The sequence below is a fragment of the Acomys russatus genome, chromosome 24, assembly GCF_903995435.1.
Source record: "Acomys russatus chromosome 24, mAcoRus1.1, whole genome shotgun sequence".
In the NCBI taxonomy this organism is placed as follows: Eukaryota; Metazoa; Chordata; class Mammalia; order Rodentia; family Muridae; genus Acomys; species Acomys russatus.
The window spans coordinates 9,877,466-9,896,809 of NC_067160.1; the positions used below are offsets into that span (position 1 = coordinate 9,877,466).

Below are 19,344 nucleotides of genomic sequence, written 5' to 3' on the forward strand. Positions count from 1 at the left end.
ATTTGGTAAGGACTGAAATTGGACATTTTCCCCTTTTTTATTTTTCTTCAGATCCTCCCTCCCCACCTCGTTGGCTTGAAGTGATTAATATCACAAAGAATACAGCTGACCTAAAATGGACAGTTCCCGAGAAAGATGGAGGGTCACCCATCACCAACTACATTGTGGAAAAGAGAGACGTGAGGCGAAAAGGCTGGCAAACAGTAGACACCACCGTCAAGGACACCAAGTGCACAGTAACCCCACTGACAGAGGGGTCTTTGTATGTGTTCCGAGTTGCTGCAGAAAATGCCATAGGACAAAGTGACTACACAGAAATAGGAGACTCTGTCCTGGCCAAAGACACCTTCAGTATGTACTACAACTCAGTCTTTGCAGCAGCATTTGCAATACATTATTAAATTTCCCTCAGGCTTTTCTAATCCTTGGTTATTTTGTTTTCAGCCACCCCTGGACCACCCTATGCCTTGACTGTGGTTGATGTGACAAAACGACACGTTGACCTAAAGTGGGAGCCACCTAAAAATGATGGTGGAAGACCAATACAGAGGTAGAACTTCAGGGTTTTTCAGTTAATAAAAGCTAAACACAGCTGTGCACTATTAACTTGTTTTTCTCAATGCTAAATGGAATGCTTCATTCTTTCAACAGATACATCATTGAGAAGAAAGAAAAACTAGGCACCCGTTGGGTAAAAGCCGGAAAGACCTCGGGCCCTGACTGTAACTTCAGGGTAACTGATGTCATTGAAGGAACAGAAGTCCAGTTTCAAGTTCGGGCAGAAAATGAAGCAGGAGTTGGTCACCCAAGTGAGCCCACAGAAATTCTGTCAATTGAAGATCCAACAAGTAAGTCATACTGGTCACTCAGTGGAAATTGTCTAGGACCTGATGGTGAGAATGTGGTGTAAATGTTTTCCTGTCTTCACAGGTCCTCCCTCACCTCCTCTCGATCTGCATGTGACTGACGCTGGAAGAAAACACATCGCCATTGCTTGGAAACCTCCAGAGAAAAATGGTGGAAGCCCCATCATAGGCTACCATGTTGAAATGTGTCCAGTAGGCACCGAGAAATGGATGCGAGTTAATTCCCGCCCAGTTAAAGATTTGAAGTTCAAAGTTGAAGAGGGAATTGTTCCAGACAAAGAATATGTTCTGAGAGTGAGAGCTGTCAATGCTGTTGGTGTCAGTGAGCCATCTGAAATCTCTGAAAATGTGGTTGCCAAAGACCCAGACTGTAAGAATTCAGTGTCCTTTGCAGTTAATAGGATGAGCTTTCTTCCTGGTGGTTGCATTTTGACATATTTGACCCTGTCTCTTGGTGTTTTATAGGCAAGCCAACAATTGATCTAGAGACTCATGACATTGTTGTTATCGAAGGTGAAAAGTTAAGCATCCCAGTGCCCTTCAGAGCCGTCCCAGTCCCAACCGTGAGCTGGCATAAAGATGGCAAAGAAGTTAAAGCAAGTGACAGGTTAACGATGAAGAATGACCACATTTCTGCACACCTTGAGGTTCCCAAGAGTGTCCATGCAGATGCCGGAGTTTACACCATCACCCTGGAGAATAATCTCGGCTCAGCAACTGCTTCAATCAATGTCAAAGTCATAGGTAACAATGCTGTAATGAAACACCAGACATTCCTCATATGTTCCAGAAATTATAAAAGCTAACTTTTTGATGGTCTGTACACATGGCTTCAAGAACTGGCATTTGTAAACTAAACACCCTCTCAGGTTACTTATGTCCATTTGAAAAGTAAAGTAATCTTGAAGAGGTTAAATTGATAATTAAACTCCTATTGGTTAATTTACTTGTTTTAGTTATATGCATATAAAATACTAATTTAGATAAAATATCTAACACACTTAAAGAATATCTCAATGATCAATATTTCTTTCAGGATTGTATAAATTCAGTTTTCTATAGTCCTCTCCTTCAGGAATAGTAAGATTTATTTTCCATCCTATACTTCCATCCCTGATAGTAGTTGGAAAGTAATGGAGCAATTTCACTTAACACAAAGATTCAAGGGCTGATGCTTCTGATCAAGGGCCAGGGAAGCTAAAGGCCTTGTGTTCAGAAGGATGCTAGCACAGAAAAGAGTCCTATACCCAAATTAGACACAGTTCACTTTCAAAGTGCTAATTTTTCAAACATATGATAGTAATTATCAACTGATGTGTAACAGGTCTACCTGGTCCCTGCAAAGATATTAAAGCCAGTGAAATAACGAAGAGTTCTTGCAAGTTAACATGGGAGCCTCCAGAATATGATGGCGGAAGCCCAATCCTTCATTATGTCCTGGAGCGTAGAGAAGCTGGGAGGAGGACGTACATACCAGTCATGTCTGGTGAGAACAAATTGTCTTGGACCGTAAAGGATCTCATACCAAATGGTGAATACTTCTTCCGAGTAAAAGCAGTCAACAAGATTGGTGGAGGCGAATACATTGAGCTCAAGAATCCTGTCATTGCTCAAGATCCAAAGCGTAAGTTGGAGCATAGACATATGATGGCTACAGAAGAGTATGCAAGAGTTGTTGCATTTGCTTTAAGAAGGCAGTGTCCCCAACAGTGATCGGTATTTTTCTCTCTTCACCAGAACCACCTGATCCACCTGTAGATGTTGAGGTTCATAATCCTACGGCTAAGGCGATGACGATCACATGGAAGCCACCCCCGTATGATGGAGGAAGCAAGATAATGGGTTACATCATAGAAAAGATTGCTAAGGGCGAAGATAGATGGAAGAGATGCAATGAACATCTGGTACCTGTCCTGACCTATACAGCAAAAGGGCTTGAGGAGGGAAAAGAGTACCAATTCCGTGTGCGAGCGGAGAATGCTGCTGGTATTGGTGAACCTTCTCGGGCCACTCCCCCAATGAAAGCTGTAGATCCTATTGGTACGTTTTATTGACTGGGGATGCTACTTTCTCTTCGTAAAATTAATGTGGTTCCGAACTCTGGTGCCCCATATTTGACCACGTCCCCTGGATGGGGAGGCCTGGTGGCACTCAGAGGAAGGATAGCAGGCTACCAAGAAGAGACTTGATACCCTATGAGCATATACAGGGGGAGGAGGTCCCCCTCAGTCACAGTCATAGGGGAGGGGACTAAGGGGAAAATGGGAGGGAGGGAGGAATGGGAGGATACAAGGGATGGGATAACCATTGAGATGTAATATGAATAGATTAATAGAAAAGAAAGAAAAAAATTAATGTGGTTCATGTTTTCTTGAAAATTAAAACAATTCTGGCTTTTATTACAGATGCCCCAAAAGTCATCCTCAAAACAAGCCTAGAAGTAAAACGGGGTGATGAAATCGCACTTGATGCGACCATTTCTGGCTCACCTTACCCAACAATCACATGGATAAAAGATGACAACGTCATAGTACCAGAGGAAATTAAGAAGCGAGCAGCGGCCCCCGTTAGGAGGAAGAAGGGTGAAGCTGAAGAGGAAGAGGCATTTTTCCTGCCTCTGACAGAGCGCTTGAGTATCAATAACAGCACGCAAGGAGAATCTCAGCTGCGCGTCCGTGACTCGCTGCGACCTGACCACGGCCAGTACATGATCAAAGTTGAGAATGACCATGGTGTTGCAAAGGCTCCTTGTACTGTCAGTGTGCTAGGTAAGTAGCCAAAGCTATCTGTCAACAGAGACAGAAAATCTACATAAGAATTTTAGCAAAACATAAAAGTACGGCGTTTGGAAACCCTTTAAAGGAAACAGCTTCAGCAAATTATTCTGTTACTTTTACCACCCGCGCACACACTAATGGGGAAAAAAAATCAACTGGCCCTGTTATTTGTTAGCCAGTGTATTATAATGATAGAAAGATATGGGAAAACTAGAAGTTGCATCGAAGACCATACTATCATTTACCTTTTCCATAGCAACAAGTTCTACACAAAATTTTAATCACTGTTCTCCTTTGAAATATTAGATACACCAGGACCGCCAGTCAACTTTGTATTTGAGGATATTCGAAAGAACTCTGTCCTCTGTAAATGGGAACCACCCCTTGACGATGGTGGCAGCGAAATCATTAACTACACCTTGGAAAAGAAAGACAAGACCAAACCGGACTCAGAATGGATTGTTATCACTTCAACACTCAGAAACTGCAAATATTCAGTAACAAAACTGATTGAAGGAAAAGAGTACCTCTTCCGTGTAAGAGCTGAAAATAGGTTTGGACCTGGACCACCATGTGTTTCAAAGCCACTCTTAGCCAAAGATCCGTTTGGTAAGCTTCCTTTAGCATCACAAATTGAACTTTCCGCCATATATTTTGAGGTACAAGAGTATCATGATTTTGAAGAATTGATTTTATGGCACATTATGGAATTTAAATATGGGTTGTTGCTTTTTTTTTTTTTTTTTTTTTTTATCAGAACCCCCTGATGCACCAGATAAGCCCACTGTGGAAGATGTCACCAGCAACAGTATGGTAGTAAAATGGAATGAACCAAAAGACAATGGTAGCCCCATCTTGGGTTACTGGCTTGAAAAACGAGAAGTCAATAGTACACACTGGTCTCGGGTCAACAAGACCCTTCTCAGTTCTTTGAAGACCAAGGTAGACGGCTTATTGGAAGGACTCACCTATGTCTTCCGAGTCTGTGCTGAAAATGCTGCTGGACCTGGGAAGTTCAGCCCGCCTTCGGATCCTAAAACAGCCCGTGACCCAATCTGTAAGTAACTCCTTAAGAAGAGAGCACTGGAGAGTAGTCTACCCCACATTTGGGAACCTCAGTGAATCTGATGCATGTATGTGCATTCCTCCTAGCTCCGCCTGGGCCACCAATCCCAAGAGTTGCCGACACAAGCTCTACAACCATTGAGCTGGAGTGGGAACCCCCAGCTTTCAACGGTGGCGGGGAGATTGTTGGCTACTTTGTTGATAAGCAGTTGGTTGGCACAAATGAGTGGTCACGCTGCACAGAGAAGATGATCAAAGTCCGTCAGTTCACTGTCAAAGAAATCCGAGAGGGTGCTGACTACAAACTTCGAGTGAGTGCTGTTAATGCGGCTGGGGAAGGACCACCTGGGGAAACGGAACCTGTTACTGTGGCTGAACCACAAGGTACTTAATGCTTTCTGGGGGAGAAAATGGGTATTTCCCAATGTTTTGTTCTTCCTTCAGCTAACATACATGGCTGTTTCTCCTTCAACAGAACCTCCAAATGTGGAACTGGACGTCTCTGTCAAGGGCGGGATACAAATCATGGCTGGGAAGACCCTTAGAATCCCAGCAGTGGTGACTGGCCGTCCTGTGCCTACAAAAGTATGGACCATAGAAGAAGGGGAGCTGGATAAAGAACGTGTCATAATAGAGAACGTTGGAACCAAATCTGAACTAATTATCAAGAATGCATTGAGAAAAGACCACGGCAGATACGTGATCACAGCCACAAACAGCTGTGGTTCCAAATTTGCAGCAGCCCGGGTTGAAGTGTTTGGTAAGGAATGTTTATTTTGTGGATTTTCATAAGATTCTTTTCATGTGATGTGATCTCACTATACTAATTTTGTTGTTATTGCTTTTGTTTTGGTTTGGTTTTGGGTTACTGTTCTATTTTCTAGATGTCCCTGGCCCAGTTCTTGACCTCAAACCTGTTGTAACAAACAGAAAGATGTGTCTGCTTAATTGGTCTGACCCAGCAGATGATGGAGGCAGTGAAATCACAGGGTTTATAATTGAAAGAAAAGACGCCAAGATGCACACTTGGAGGCAACCCATTGAGACTGACAGATCCAAGTGTGACATCACAGGTCTTATAGAGGGCCAAGAATACAAGTTCCGTGTCATTGCCAAGAACAAGTTTGGATGTGGGCCTCCAGTTGAAATAGGACCAATTCTTGCAGTTGATCCACTAGGTAAGAAAAGACTTCTACTGCATTTACTAAATATTCTGTTTATCTGTCAAGTATTTGCTGAGACTTACGGCTCCACACACGCAATACACTCAAGATTTTATACCAGCTAGAGGGCAAAAGAGAAAATCAGGTATCTACTAGCAATTTTAAAGACACCACATTTGCTAAATTTATGTGTATTTTTGCTTTATATAGATAAATTATGCAGAATTTTCTGTGCCAAAAATTTGGATCTACTAAGTCTTAGTAATTTAGGAGCATGTAATATTATATACAAGGGAAAATTAAATATAACAATTTGGTAGTTATATAGACTTCAATTTGCTGCTTTTCTAATATATATCATCTACTTTTCTAAAATATATTTTTTATGGGGCATATATGTATGTGTGTATGACAGATAATTGCCATAGGATAAATGATTTAGTTTTATTGCACTGCTAAGAAGTCTCCACACTGGAAGGATGGGGAGACCCAATCAGAAAGACCCACCAATTAAAAAATAAAAAGTCCATTACTTTCAGGTTATAGCAGAGGCCTCAGAATAGAGCTGAGGTTCCCTGGCTCTATCTGCAGGTAGCAAGCAGCTAGAATGGGAGAGGTCTAGTTATACCAGTCAGAACCAATTCTTAAGGATACAAACTTTGTGGTATTTCATAAATGACCCTTCCAGTGAGGCAATATGACTCAAAGGGTATTCAGTAACCACATCTACTGTCCAGTCACAAAAGAAAAACAGAACAACAAAAAAACAAAACAAACAAAAATAACCCACTTTGCTCTCTGCCGGCATTCAAAGCAGAACTTCACACACCTATTTTCCTAGTTTTGTAGGATTAGAAGTTTTGTCAGTATCGCAGGGAAACAATGTAAAATACTAAATACAAAGCACATAGACACATGTCCTTGATTTACCTTTAATCAATGACTTTGATGAGACATTCACTGGGAATAAAATGCTGTTAGTAAGAACGGCTATCATTGTTGTGACTGGTGTGTTTGAAAAGAAATTTGAAACTGCCAATTAATCTATTCTTCACACAAACAGAAGTGAAATATAACTTCCTATGCAAATGTTTATTTCATGCTCACCATTTTTTAACTTTAAATTAATTTTTAAAGATGCCTTCACTTTCCATCCCGATCGCAGCCCCCTCCCTCATCTCCTCCTGGTCCCACCCTCCCTCCCCCTCCCCGATGTTCACCATTTTTAATTTCTTCTGCTTTAAGGCCCTCCAACATCTCCTGAAAGACTCACATATACAGAAAGGACGAAATCCACTATCACCCTTGACTGGAAAGAGCCCCGCAGTGATGGTGGCAGCCCTATCCAAGGATACATCATTGAGAAACGCCGCCACGACAAACCTGACTTCGAAAGAGTTAACAAGAGACTCTGCCCAACCACATCATTTCTGGTTGAAAATCTTGATGAACACCAAATGTACGAGTTCCGTGTCAAAGCCGTCAACGACGTTGGTGAAAGCGAGCCATCTCTGCCTCTTAACGTCGTCATACAAGATGATGAAGGTAGGGATGCCATACTTGATACCATTGAGCGTACCTTATGGAGACATGAGGAGACAGGCTTAAGACTTTCCCTTCTTTACTTCTTTCTGCAGTCCCTCCCACTATTAAGTTGCGCCTGGCTGTTCGAGGAGACACTATCAAAGTGAAAGCAGGGGAGCCAGTTAGCATCCCTGCAGATGTGACGGGACTCCCCATGCCTAAGATTGAGTGGGCCAAGAATGAGAAGGTGATTGACAAACCCACTGATGCACTCAACATAACCAAAGAGGAAGTGTCCCGAAGCGAGGCAAAGACTGAGCTTAGCATCCCTACGGCAGCCCGAGAGGACAAGGGCACCTACACGATTACTGCTTCCAACCGTCTTGGCTCCGTGTTCCGCAACGTTCACGTGGAAGTGTATGGTAAGTGGCCTCCCTCCTGTGTGGGAAAGGAAGCCACCTCCTGCTTAAGGATGACTTCTCAGTCCCCTCTGCTGTTCCTTTCCAGACCGTCCATCTCCACCCAGAAACCTCGCTGTCACTGACATTAAAGCTGAGTCTTGCTATCTGACGTGGGATGCCCCTCTAGACAATGGAGGCAGTGAAATTACCCATTATATCATTGACAAACGTGATGCCAGCAGGAAAAAGTCTGAATGGGAAGAAGTCACTAACACTGCTGTTGAGAGAAGATACGGGGTAAATGCTTCCAAATTTATGCACATTCATAGGACATATTTCTGATTTGATACCACTTTCGGTGTAGCTTTAGAATTTAACAATTAAAGTCAAAACCCCATGTATGGCAGCAGCTATTTGTTACTTTGGCCTTTATCACTATGCACATAAGGCCACTTATCAAATACTACTTACTGCTCTCTCGCTCTCTCAAACTTGACATCCACTAGAAACTACAAAAAAAATGATGTCTTGTTTTTAAGGTTTCTCTTTGATCCATCCCCAAATAAATTGAGTTTTAAAAACAAGTAAAGCACCAGACCAAACATATTTATTCTGATTTCGTCATCCACCTAAATGTCTAGATGTGGAAGCTTATCCCCAACGGTCAGTATGAGTTCCGAGTGAGGGCGGTGAATAAATACGGAACCAGTGATGAGTGCAAATCGGACAAAGTCGTCATTCAAGATCCTTATCGTCTCCCCGGACCCCCTGGAAAACCAAAAGTCTTAGAACGCACCAAAGGGTCCATGCTTGTGAGCTGGACTCCTCCTTTGGACAACGGAGGTTCTCCGATTACTGGCTACTGGCTAGAGAAGAGAGAGGAAGGTGGTACCTACTGGTCACGTGTTAGCCGAGCGCCAATAACCAAAGTTGGACTGAAGGGTGTGGAATTCAATGTTCCACGTTTGATTGAAGGTGTGAAATATCAATTCAGAGCCATGGCAATAAATGCTGCAGGTATCGGCCCTCCCAGCGAACCATCAGACCCAGCTGTTGCAGGAGATCCCATATGTAAGTGTGCTTTACTTCTAGGACCTGTTTCTAATGGGTGAAGTTACTAAGTAGGTTACTTATGTTTTTACTGGAACCATTTCTTGGTGAAGTGTTGATACTTATACATACATACATAAAGTAGTTTTTTTAAGTTCTTGGATTAAAGGTAGTATTTTTGGTTTTTTGTTTTTTAACCACAACCAAAATGACATGCATTATAAGCTAAGAGTTCAAAATTCTATCTCATTAGCTACTATGGAAATTGTTTTTCCCCATTAAACAGTTAGACCCTCTTGCAAGAATTCAATAAAAAAGAAAGATGTTAAGTATTTATTAAACCAAGATATCACATTCTCAGGCAGAATATCTGAGGTCAAATAATGAAAAATCTTGCTGGATCCCATATGAACAGATTGGTTTAGAAATTAAAATATTGTGACTTTCATAATCTGGTGCATTTTCTAAATAATACCCAATTGGATTCTCTGAAGAAAAACTTCAACTGTTTCTTTCAAAGACTGAGGATGCTTTCATGCTATAGAAAGCAAATGTAGAATAAGTTAGTCACATTTTCATCTAGCAAATTATTGTGGAACATGGACTGTTCAAGAGTCTGTAGTAGACACAAGGAAAGATTTAAACAGGCAAATGGGATACAGGAGTTTTACTCATTGTAAGGCACCAAAAGAAAAGTACTTTGGGGCAGGAGAGATGGCTCAGAGGTTAAGAGCACTGTCAGCTCTTCCAGAGGTCCTGAGTTCAATTCCCAACAACCACATGGTGGCTCACAACCATCTATAATGTGATCTGGCGCCCTCTTCTGGCCTGCAGGTGTACATTCAGTCAGAGCACTGTATACAGAATAAATAAGCCTTTAAAAAGAAAAGTATTATGATGTGATGTACAAAAACATTGATTCTTCCCCTAAAGTGCATTGAGATTAGTTTGTATGCAGAGGTTTTCCCAGCAAGCAATGAATACATGTTTAATTTTCATACTGAAGAAAGTAAAAAGTTTAGTTGCAAATTACTTTTCAAAGTAAAATACACTATTGAGTCTCTTTAGTAGGATCTCAGAAAAAAAAAAAAAATAGCTTCTCACCAGTAGTGTGCTCAGAGATTATATATAGATCTATCCAAAGACAGCAAGTAATCCTTTTCCCAGGGATTCATTTGCTTTCTGTTTTCTGCATTAATACTAAAAGAAAATATACTCTCTTACTTGTTATACTTTTCCAGTGCTTCAATTTTAATATTATAATAGACTACAATAAATGTCTTACATAGTGAATGTGTGTGTGTGTGTGTGTGTGTGTGTGTGTGTGTATTAGCATTCCATTACTACAAAATGTGATGTGTGTTTGTTCCTTATTATAGACCCTCCTGGGCCACCTTCTTGTCCAGAGGTTAAAGATAAAACAAAATCAAGCATCTCACTAGCATGGAAACCCCCAGCCAAGGACGGTGGCAGCCCCATCAAAGGCTACATTGTAGAAATGCAAGAGGAAGGTACCACTGACTGGAAAAGAGTCAATGATCCTGATAAACTTCTCCCTACCTGCGAATGCGTCGTGCCTGATCTGAAAGAACTCAGGAAGTACAGGTTCAGAGTGAAAGCTGTCAACGAAGCTGGTGAGTCTGAACCGAGTGACACGACCGGAGAGATCCCTGCCACCGATATTCAAGGTACTTGTTCTTAGTCGGCTTGTTCGTTCACCTTTGATCGTCCTGTGGAATTAATGCGCTGGAGACGTTTTCAGTTCCCTTGCTGAGGAACGGAGGCTAACTGCTTCCTGTTGTCTGTGGTATTCCAGAGGTCCCAGAGGTTTTCATTGACATTGGCGCACAGGACTGCCTGGTTTGTAAAGCCGGGTCACAGATCAGAATCCCTGCTGTCATCAAGGGGCGCCCAACACCAAAGTCATCTTGGGAATTTGATGGAAAGGCAAAGAAGGCAATGAAGGTAAGACTTCTGTGACTTCCCTGTATCCTCCATTGAATAACTGGAAACAGTATTTCAAACACAATTGTGTTCTTTTCTGATAGGATGGGGTTCACGATATACCTGAAGATGCCCAGGTAAGGAGATAGCCTAATTAGGAATATCATTGACCTTAGTAACGCCATGATCTCATCTGATGCACGACTACAATTTTCTTTGTATAGCTGGAGACTGCAGAAAACTCATCGGTCATCATTATCCCAGAGTGTAACCGAGCTCACTCAGGCAAATACAGCATCACAGCCAAGAATAAAGCAGGACAGAAAACCGCCAACTGCAGGGTTAAAGTCATGGGTAAGAAAGATGTTCATAGTTATGACAGGACCGATGCAAACTGCTCTCAGCATCTAAGGGATGATGTTCACACTGTGGTTTGCAACCCACAGATGTTCCAGGCCCTCCCAAAGATTTGAAGGTTAGTGACATCACAAGGGGTAGTTGCCGCCTCTCGTGGAAGATGCCAGACGATGATGGAGGAGACAGGATCAAAGGCTATGTCATTGAGAAGAAGACTATTGATGGGAAAGCCTGGACAAAAGTCAATCCGAACTGTGGAAGCACCACATTTGTGGTGCCAGATCTCATCTCTGAGCAGCAGTACTTCTTCCGTGTGCGAGCAGAAAACCGCTTTGGAATTGGCCCACCTGCAGAAACCATCCAGAGGACCACTGCCCGAGACCCAATATGTAAGTTTTAAAGCGCCATTTTAAAACGGTCTCAAGAATGAGCTCCATTATTACCAGCCGTGCTTAATGATTCCTATAACCATTTTTTCCAGATCCTCCTGACCCTCCTATTAAGCTCAAGATCGGTCTTATAACAAAGAACACGGTACATCTGTCGTGGAAACCTCCAAAGAATGACGGGGGCTCTCCTGTGACCCACTATATCGTGGAGTGTCTTGCGTGGGACCCTACCGGGAAAAAGAAAGAAGCTTGGAGACAGTGCAACAAGCGTGACGTGGAAGAACTGGAGTTCACTGTTGAAGACCTCATAGAGGGTGGGGAGTATGAGTTCAGAGTCAAGGCTGTCAACGAGGCTGGAGTCAGCAAGCCTTCAGCTACTGTTGGCCCTGTGATTGTCAAAGATCAGACATGTACGTATTTAACAGAAAATTCCCTTCCCTGGGATTGCCTTCCTATGAATCTAGTAATAAATAGACAATGCATGCGTCTATCAGGGTGTCCCTCTGGGCTGCTTGTAGGCATGGACACGTTATTCAGCTACTTACTACCCCACTATGGACAGAATTAGCAAATATCCTCCCATACTGCTTTTACTACAAATGAGAAATATCTAATTTTCTTCTCCTAACTACCTCCAAGGCAAGCTGTATTATCTAACCGAAATTAAGGAAATTAAAAGGGGCAGAAAGCAAGTAATTTGCTTAGCACCTGTTAAGACCAATGCATTTTTCCAAACAAGACTTTCTCTCTATTTATGAAAACCCATTTTAGTCTTGGAAGATAAGATACATATATAAATAAGTCTTTTCAAAGTATTGTTACCACCACTGTGCATTTATTTGATCTATGGTTGTACCAATTTTTGCACGCTCATAATAAGTATATAGAAAATAGAAAAGTGTTTTGCTTCTACCAGCAATTATACCTCTTAGAATATTTTCATCAGAACCTCTAAATGAACATGGAAGTGACTTCATAACTTTGAAAATTATTAAAGAAAAATATCATAATCGAAGTGCCGAGCATAAACTACTATGATATTCACTCCTTGCTTCCCTTTGTCAGAATTTTGACATGTATAATAAGACAAAATAAGGGAGAGACAATAGAAGATGGGTGGCTGTGTGTAGATCAGATAAAGGATAGCCACGTTCAACTGCCCCCAAACTAGTGTAACAGTGTTAAAGAGAGACCCATTCTTTATGTTAGCTTGCACAATGAAGTCTGACTACAATCAGCCCAAATAGGCTTTACAACCATAGCCAATTCCACTTTCTACTCTTTACCGCTTTTTACTCCCTATGTTAACATTTGTTGTTGTTGTTAATAATCTAGGCCCACCATCAATTGAGCTGAAGGAATTCATGGAAGTTGAAGAAGGGACCGATGTTAACATTGTGGCCAAAATCAAAGGCGTGCCCTTCCCGACTCTCACCTGGTTTAAAGCTCCTCCAAAGAAGCCAGACAGCAAAGAGCCTGTTGTCTACGATGCCCATGTCAACAAACAGGTGGTGGACGACACTTGCACTCTAGTTATTCCTCAGTCTCGCCGGAGTGACACTGGCTTATACTCTATCACAGCTGTAAACAACCTGGGGACAGCATCAAAGGAGATGAGACTCAACGTCCTTGGTAATGATTGCACTGTTTGGTTAAAACTACATGTTTTTATTTTTAATCATAAATAAAATTTGTTTCCAAAATCCTTCACCTGCTAAAATATTTTTTTTAAATCTTTTTAGGTCGTCCTGGCCCCCCTGTGGGACCCATAAAGTTTGAATCTATTTCAGCAGATCAAATGACATTATCTTGGCTTCCACCTAAAGATGACGGTGGGTCTAAGATTACAAACTATGTCATTGAGAAAAGAGAAGCTAACAGGAAGACATGGGTACGTGTCTCCAGTGAACCTAAAGAATGCATGTACACAATTCCCAAATTGCTAGAAGGCCATGAATATGTGTTCAGAATCATGGCCCAGAATAAATATGGCATTGGAGAACCACTTGACAGTGAACCTGAAACAGCACGCAACCTCTTCTGTGAGTAGTACAAGATTTTCACGTATGACATCATCCTTTTATGTTTGCTTTTGTCTTTAATAACTTCTTGTCGATTAATATATTTTTCTCACAGCTGTCCCTGGAGCTCCAGATAAACCAACAGTGAGCAGCGTCACCCGTAACTCCATGACTGTCAACTGGGAAGAGCCAGAATATGATGGAGGCTCTCCTGTGACTGGGTATTGGTTAGAAATGAAAGATACCACTTCAAAGAGATGGAAGAGAGTTAACCGTGATCCTATCAAAGCCATGACTCTGGGTGTTTCTTATAAAGTGACCGGTCTTATTGAAGGTTCAGACTATCAGTTCCGGGTATATGCCATCAATGCTGCTGGTGTGGGTCCAGCAAGTCCTCCCTCGGATCCAGTGACTGCTAGAGATCCAGTTGGTAAGCCATTAAACCACTTAAGAAATAATGTTTCCAGAGTATATGAAAATCAAGGATACTGATGTATACTGGTTCTTTCCAGCTCCACCTGGTCCACCATTCCCCAAAGTGACAGACTGGACAAAATCATCTGTGGACTTAGAATGGTCTCCTCCATTAAAAGATGGTGGATCCAGAGTAACTGGATACATTGTTGAATATAAGGAAGAAGGAAAGGACGAATGGGAAAAGGTAGCTAAAACGTTCATTAAAAGTATGTGCTGTGAATGTGTTTTAAATAGTTATCCTCAAGCCCCATTTGTTTCTGGCCATGTTTCAGATTTAAAAGCCAGAAAAATAACTTTATATAATCAAGTCAGAAGTAGGAAGTGCAAAGAAGGTCCTATATTGAGTATCAAAATAGTTAGAAAGAATAAAGTTCTAGCATTTGGTAGCACAATATGATGGCTATAGTTTACAATAATTGATCATATATTTCACTTTTAAAAACTGGAAGGGATTGAAATCTTCTAACAGGTAGAAATGTTAAATGTTTAAGGAGATGGAAATGTTTATTGCCAGTGTTTTATACGTAACAAGTTATATTGTGAGCAGATACCGCTGTGATGGATCAGTTAAAACTAAACACTGAGCAATCAAAAGTTGTCATGTTCTTCATTTGTCATTTGATTATGAATCCTAGAAAGATGGAACAAATGGACAGTACAGGTTTTTCCTATCACCTGCCATTAATTTTTAAACACAATTTTCTGGCAAGTCATTGACCCACTGTCAATAAAATCTGATCCCTAAATCCTCCTGAGAAGAGTGGGTCATTATTAAAAGGGCTTAGGAATTTGAGAAAAATATCAAAGCAGCAATAATTGCATATTATAGTATACACATTTGTATTAGAAATACTCTGATTGGGGCTGGAGAGATGGCTCAGTGGTTAAGAGCACTGCCTGCTCTTCCAAAGGGCCCGGGTTCAATTCCCATAACCCACATGTCAGCTCACAACTGTATGTAACTCCAAGATCTGACACTTTCACACCAATGCACATAGATTAAACCTAAATAAAATATTTAAAAAAAAAAAAAAAGAAAGAAAGAAATACTCATTATAAAATGTTTGTTATTTTCCCCCAGGGCAAAGATAAGGAAGTAAGAGGGACAAAACTAGTTGTGACTGGATTAAAGGAAGGAGCATTCTACAAGTTCCGAGTGAGAGCTGTCAACATTGCTGGTGTCGGGGAACCTGGAGAGGTCACAGATGTTATTGAAATGAAGGACAGAATTGGTAATTGCCAATACTTCTGCTAGCGTACTGCTGTTTATGCCATGTATTGAAATATGGAAGTCATATTTGCCATTTTCAATTTTTTTCCCAGTGCTGCCTGACCTGCAGCTTGATGCTAGCGTCAGAGACAGAATAGTGGTCCATGCTGGAGGGGTGATTCGAATCATCGCCTACGTATCTGGGAAGCCACCTCCAACTGTCACTTGGAGCATGAATGAGCGAGCCTTGCCTCAAGAAGCTGCTATTGAGACCACAGCCATTAGCTCATCCATGGTCATCAAGAACTGCCAGAGGAGCCATCAAGGGGTCTACTCCCTTCTGGCCAAAAATGAAGGCGGAGAAAGAAAGAAGACAATTATTGTTGATGTACTAGGTAAATACTTTCAATTTGTCTATGCAACATTTTATTTTATTTTATTTTATTCAAGATAGGATTCCCACTGTGTAGCTCTGGCGGCCCTGGAACTCACTGTGTAGGGCAGGCTGGTCTCAAACTCACAGTGATGTGGTTGCCTCTGCATCCTGAGTGCTAGAATTAAAGGCATGCTCTACAACACCCAGAAATACAACTTTTAAAAAAAAATCACCAGTTTAATTACATCTACAACAACGCTATGTTGTACTGAGAACATGTTATAACTGTTTTTGGAAAATAGGAAAAATAATGTTCAACGTACTGTCCACTTTAAAATTTAAAAAATGTTCCTCTTGACATTTTTATCCTATATGCACTCCATATTGCTGTGCTTCTACTACACATATAGGTTTACTTTGATTCAATCTTTTTTTTTTTTTTATAGCATGTTTGATGTTTTACCTGCATATGTGCATGTGTGCCATTTGTGTGAAACACTCAGGGAGCCAGGAGAGGGTATCAGATCCTCTGGAACTAGAATTACAAATGATTGTTAGTCACCCTGTGTTTGCTAGGGACCAAGTCCAGGTCCTCTGTGAGTTCCTAACTGCTTAGCCATGTCTCCATTTCCATATATAAAGTTTTGTATGCTACATTTTTTTATATGTACCACCTTTTTTGACATACCACCTTAAGGACTTACAGTATGACTATATGGTCATTATAAATCCACCTTTCCTGAAAATGTTCACGAATGTTTAAAGTTTCACCACCAACAATCATTTTTATGTCATAAAATAATACATAAGGATAGAGTTTTAACAATGTGAAAACTTCTCATAGGGAGTCTGTATTCCAAGAGAATCAGTGTATGTGATTATAAGAATTACATTGCTAATTACTAAAGACAGAGCTCAATTCTACCAGGTTCCCACCTGAGATATGTCTGCTTTAATCCCTTACTCAGAAAGTGATAGTGCCCACTTAGTACTTATCACTTTGTAGAGCCACATTCCAAATAGCTATCGTCTCAACATAACAATGGCCAGTTGCCTATCAATGTTAGCAATAAAAGATAGTCTAAATATTTCATGTGTCAGTATCCCTGAAAGCTTTAGGTTTCAAGTTTCTAAACCCTTTTACTTATTAACAACAATTTCTTAAATCAGATAACTCCTATGTTTCCATATTAAAACTTCACACTCTAAGCATCAGGGCTTTCTGTACCCATCAACTTATCTGGTCACCCCCCTACCCTACCCCCACCACCCCCACCCCATCTCTACCATGCCCCCACTGCCAAAAAAATCTTCCTGTTTCCCCTTTAGAAAAGGCAAAAGAGATCAAACCATTGTCTAACCTCAATCTTGTAGCTCCTCCCTGCTGTCTCACAACTTTTGCTTCTTTAAAAAGAATTCTTTTCAGCCAGGTGAGGTGGTGCACACCTTTAATCCCAGCACTCAGGGAGGCAGAGGCATGTGGATCTCTGTGAGTTCAAGGCCAGCTTGGTCTACAAACTCAGTCTAGAACACCCAACCAAGGGTGTCTCGAAAAACAAAGACAAAAATAAAAAGAAAGAAAGAAAGGAAGGAACATTTTCTCTCTGCTTTTTATTAAAACATGGTAGCACAAACCTACTTCATTTTAAAATATGATTGAGCTCTAATCCTAACTATCTGAGAACCTGAGGAAAGAGAATTGTGAGATCAAGCCAGACTAGGCAACAAAGTGAGAGCCTGAGCTTAGATGATAGATAGATAGATAGATAGATAGATAGATAGATAGATAGATAGATGAAACTGACAGACATAGATAATAGAAATTATAGACATACAGACATATGTTTAAATATTATAAGTGTAACAGAAAAAACTTCATTAACCAGCACAAAAATCTTTTGTCAGTATCACATTTTTTCCTTCACTTTCAAAGCAGGGTAACATGTTGATTGAGCATTGGAGACAAATGACTTAAAATGTTTTCTCTTGTCCCCAGATGTTCCAGGACCTGTTGGCGTACCGTTCCTCTCTGACAACCTGACCAATGACTCCTGCAAACTGACATGGTTCTCTCCAGAAGACGATGGTGGCTCTCCAATCACCAACTATGTCATTCAGAAGCGGGAAGCTGACCACAGAGCATGGACCCCTGTGACATACACAGTCACCCGACAAAATGCTACCGTACAGGGTCTTATTCAGGGAAAATCCTATTTTTTCCGAATTGCAGCTGAAAATAGTATTGGCATGGGCCCATTCGTTGAGACACCAAATGCACTTCTCATCAGAGATCCAATAAGTAAGTACAATTGAAAACAAATTTATGATTAACCACCTTGCTGTTCATTTACTACAACATAATGATGTGCACGTGAGTGTGTGCTTGAGTGTATGTATGCACATGTGTGAGTGTGTGCTTGAGTGTATGTATGCACATGTGTGAGTGTGTGCTTGAGTGTATGTATGCACATGTGTGAGTGTGTGCTTGAGTGTATGTATGCACATGTGTGAGTGTGTGCTTGAGTGTATGTATGCACATGTGTGTGTGTGTGTGCCATACATGTTATTCATTTGTCAAACATTAAGACAACTTAAATATCGGATGTCATTGTATTTGTGACTGTGAATGAAATGGCAGGAACAGGTATGAGTTACCAAATTCCTTCCCAGTGTTAAAAGTCCCTGTCAATTACTGCTGTTGTTTTGGAATGTTCCCTTTTAATGATATAAGTAAAAACTGAATCCTTTTCCTAGTTCTCAAACCACTGACTCTAAAGATCTTGTTATTTAATTCAAATGAGGCTGAACCTCCTCATCTCCCAGCTGAAAACACTGGATCCCTTCGGAATCTATTCTCACTCTAATAGTTCTATGGTGAGAATGGGTTTGAGGTTCATTGAGGCAGATGGTTTTGTTTAAAAAAAAAAAATCCTCAGGGAAAGGTACGTATGCCACTCTGCTCCATTCTCACCGTGACACTGTTGTCATTGTGATAATATCTACAGCTGTGCCAGAAAGACCTGAGGACCTGGAAGTCAAAGAAGTAACTAAAAACACTGTGTCTTTGACTTGGAACCCTCCCAAGTATGATGGTGGGTCAGAAATTATCAACTATGTCCTGGAAAGCCGCCTCATTGGCACTGAGAAGTTCCACAAAGTTACAAACGACAACCTGCTTAGCAGAAAATACACTGTTAAAGGCTTAAAAGAAGGCGATACATATGAGTACCGTGTCAGCGCCGTCAACATTGTCGGACAAGGCAAGCCGTCATTTTGCACCAAGCCAATCACTTGCAAGGATGAGCTGGGTATGTGTCCACTACAGTTTATACTTTGAAAACTTCCACAACTGCAGCCTTATCATAGAACAGCAAAAATGACTCCTGTCTATAATTCTACATTTTAGCTCCCCCAACACTTGACCTTGACTTCAGGGATAAGCTTACTGTCCGAGTTGGTGAAGCCTTCGCCCTCACTGGCCGTTACTCAGGCAAACCAAAGCCTAAGGTTGATTGGTTCAAAGATGATGCCGACGTACTGGAAGATGACCGTACGCACATAAAGACCACTCCGACCACACTTGCTCTTGAGAAGACTAAGTCCAAACGCTCGGATTCTGGAAAATACTGTGTAGTGGTGGAGAATAGTACAGGCTCCAGGAAAGGTTTCTGTCAAGTCAATGTTGTTGGTAAGTTCTATTTATCAAAAAATAATAGACCCTTTG

At 41.2% G+C, this 19,344-nt stretch overlaps 1 protein-coding gene across 1 annotated transcript in view; it reads left to right on the plus strand.

Moving 5' to 3' along the window:
• The window catches only part of Ttn (titin), a 275,595-nt gene that overhangs the window by 188,104 nt on the left and 68,147 nt on the right, over nt 1–19,344 (plus strand). Inside the window, 32 exon segments of the mRNA XM_051166126.1 lie at nt 52–351; nt 445–550; nt 652–848; nt 931–1,236; nt 1,332–1,610; nt 2,191–2,490; nt 2,604–2,906; nt 3,272–3,634; nt 3,950–4,252; nt 4,401–4,700; nt 4,796–5,092; nt 5,184–5,468; nt 5,593–5,886; nt 7,117–7,416; nt 7,509–7,817; nt 7,903–8,093; nt 8,438–8,867; nt 10,226–10,534; nt 10,663–10,811; nt 10,895–10,927; nt 11,015–11,144; nt 11,237–11,536; nt 11,629–11,946; nt 12,872–13,168; nt 13,279–13,578; nt 13,673–13,987; nt 14,070–14,218; nt 15,116–15,266; nt 15,358–15,639; nt 17,617–17,919; nt 18,626–18,928; nt 19,027–19,308. Coding sequence (XP_051022083.1) covers nt 52–351; nt 445–550; nt 652–848; nt 931–1,236; nt 1,332–1,610; nt 2,191–2,490; nt 2,604–2,906; nt 3,272–3,634; nt 3,950–4,252; nt 4,401–4,700; nt 4,796–5,092; nt 5,184–5,468; nt 5,593–5,886; nt 7,117–7,416; nt 7,509–7,817; nt 7,903–8,093; nt 8,438–8,867; nt 10,226–10,534; nt 10,663–10,811; nt 10,895–10,927; nt 11,015–11,144; nt 11,237–11,536; nt 11,629–11,946; nt 12,872–13,168; nt 13,279–13,578; nt 13,673–13,987; nt 14,070–14,218; nt 15,116–15,266; nt 15,358–15,639; nt 17,617–17,919; nt 18,626–18,928; nt 19,027–19,308 — 8,484 coding nt within the window.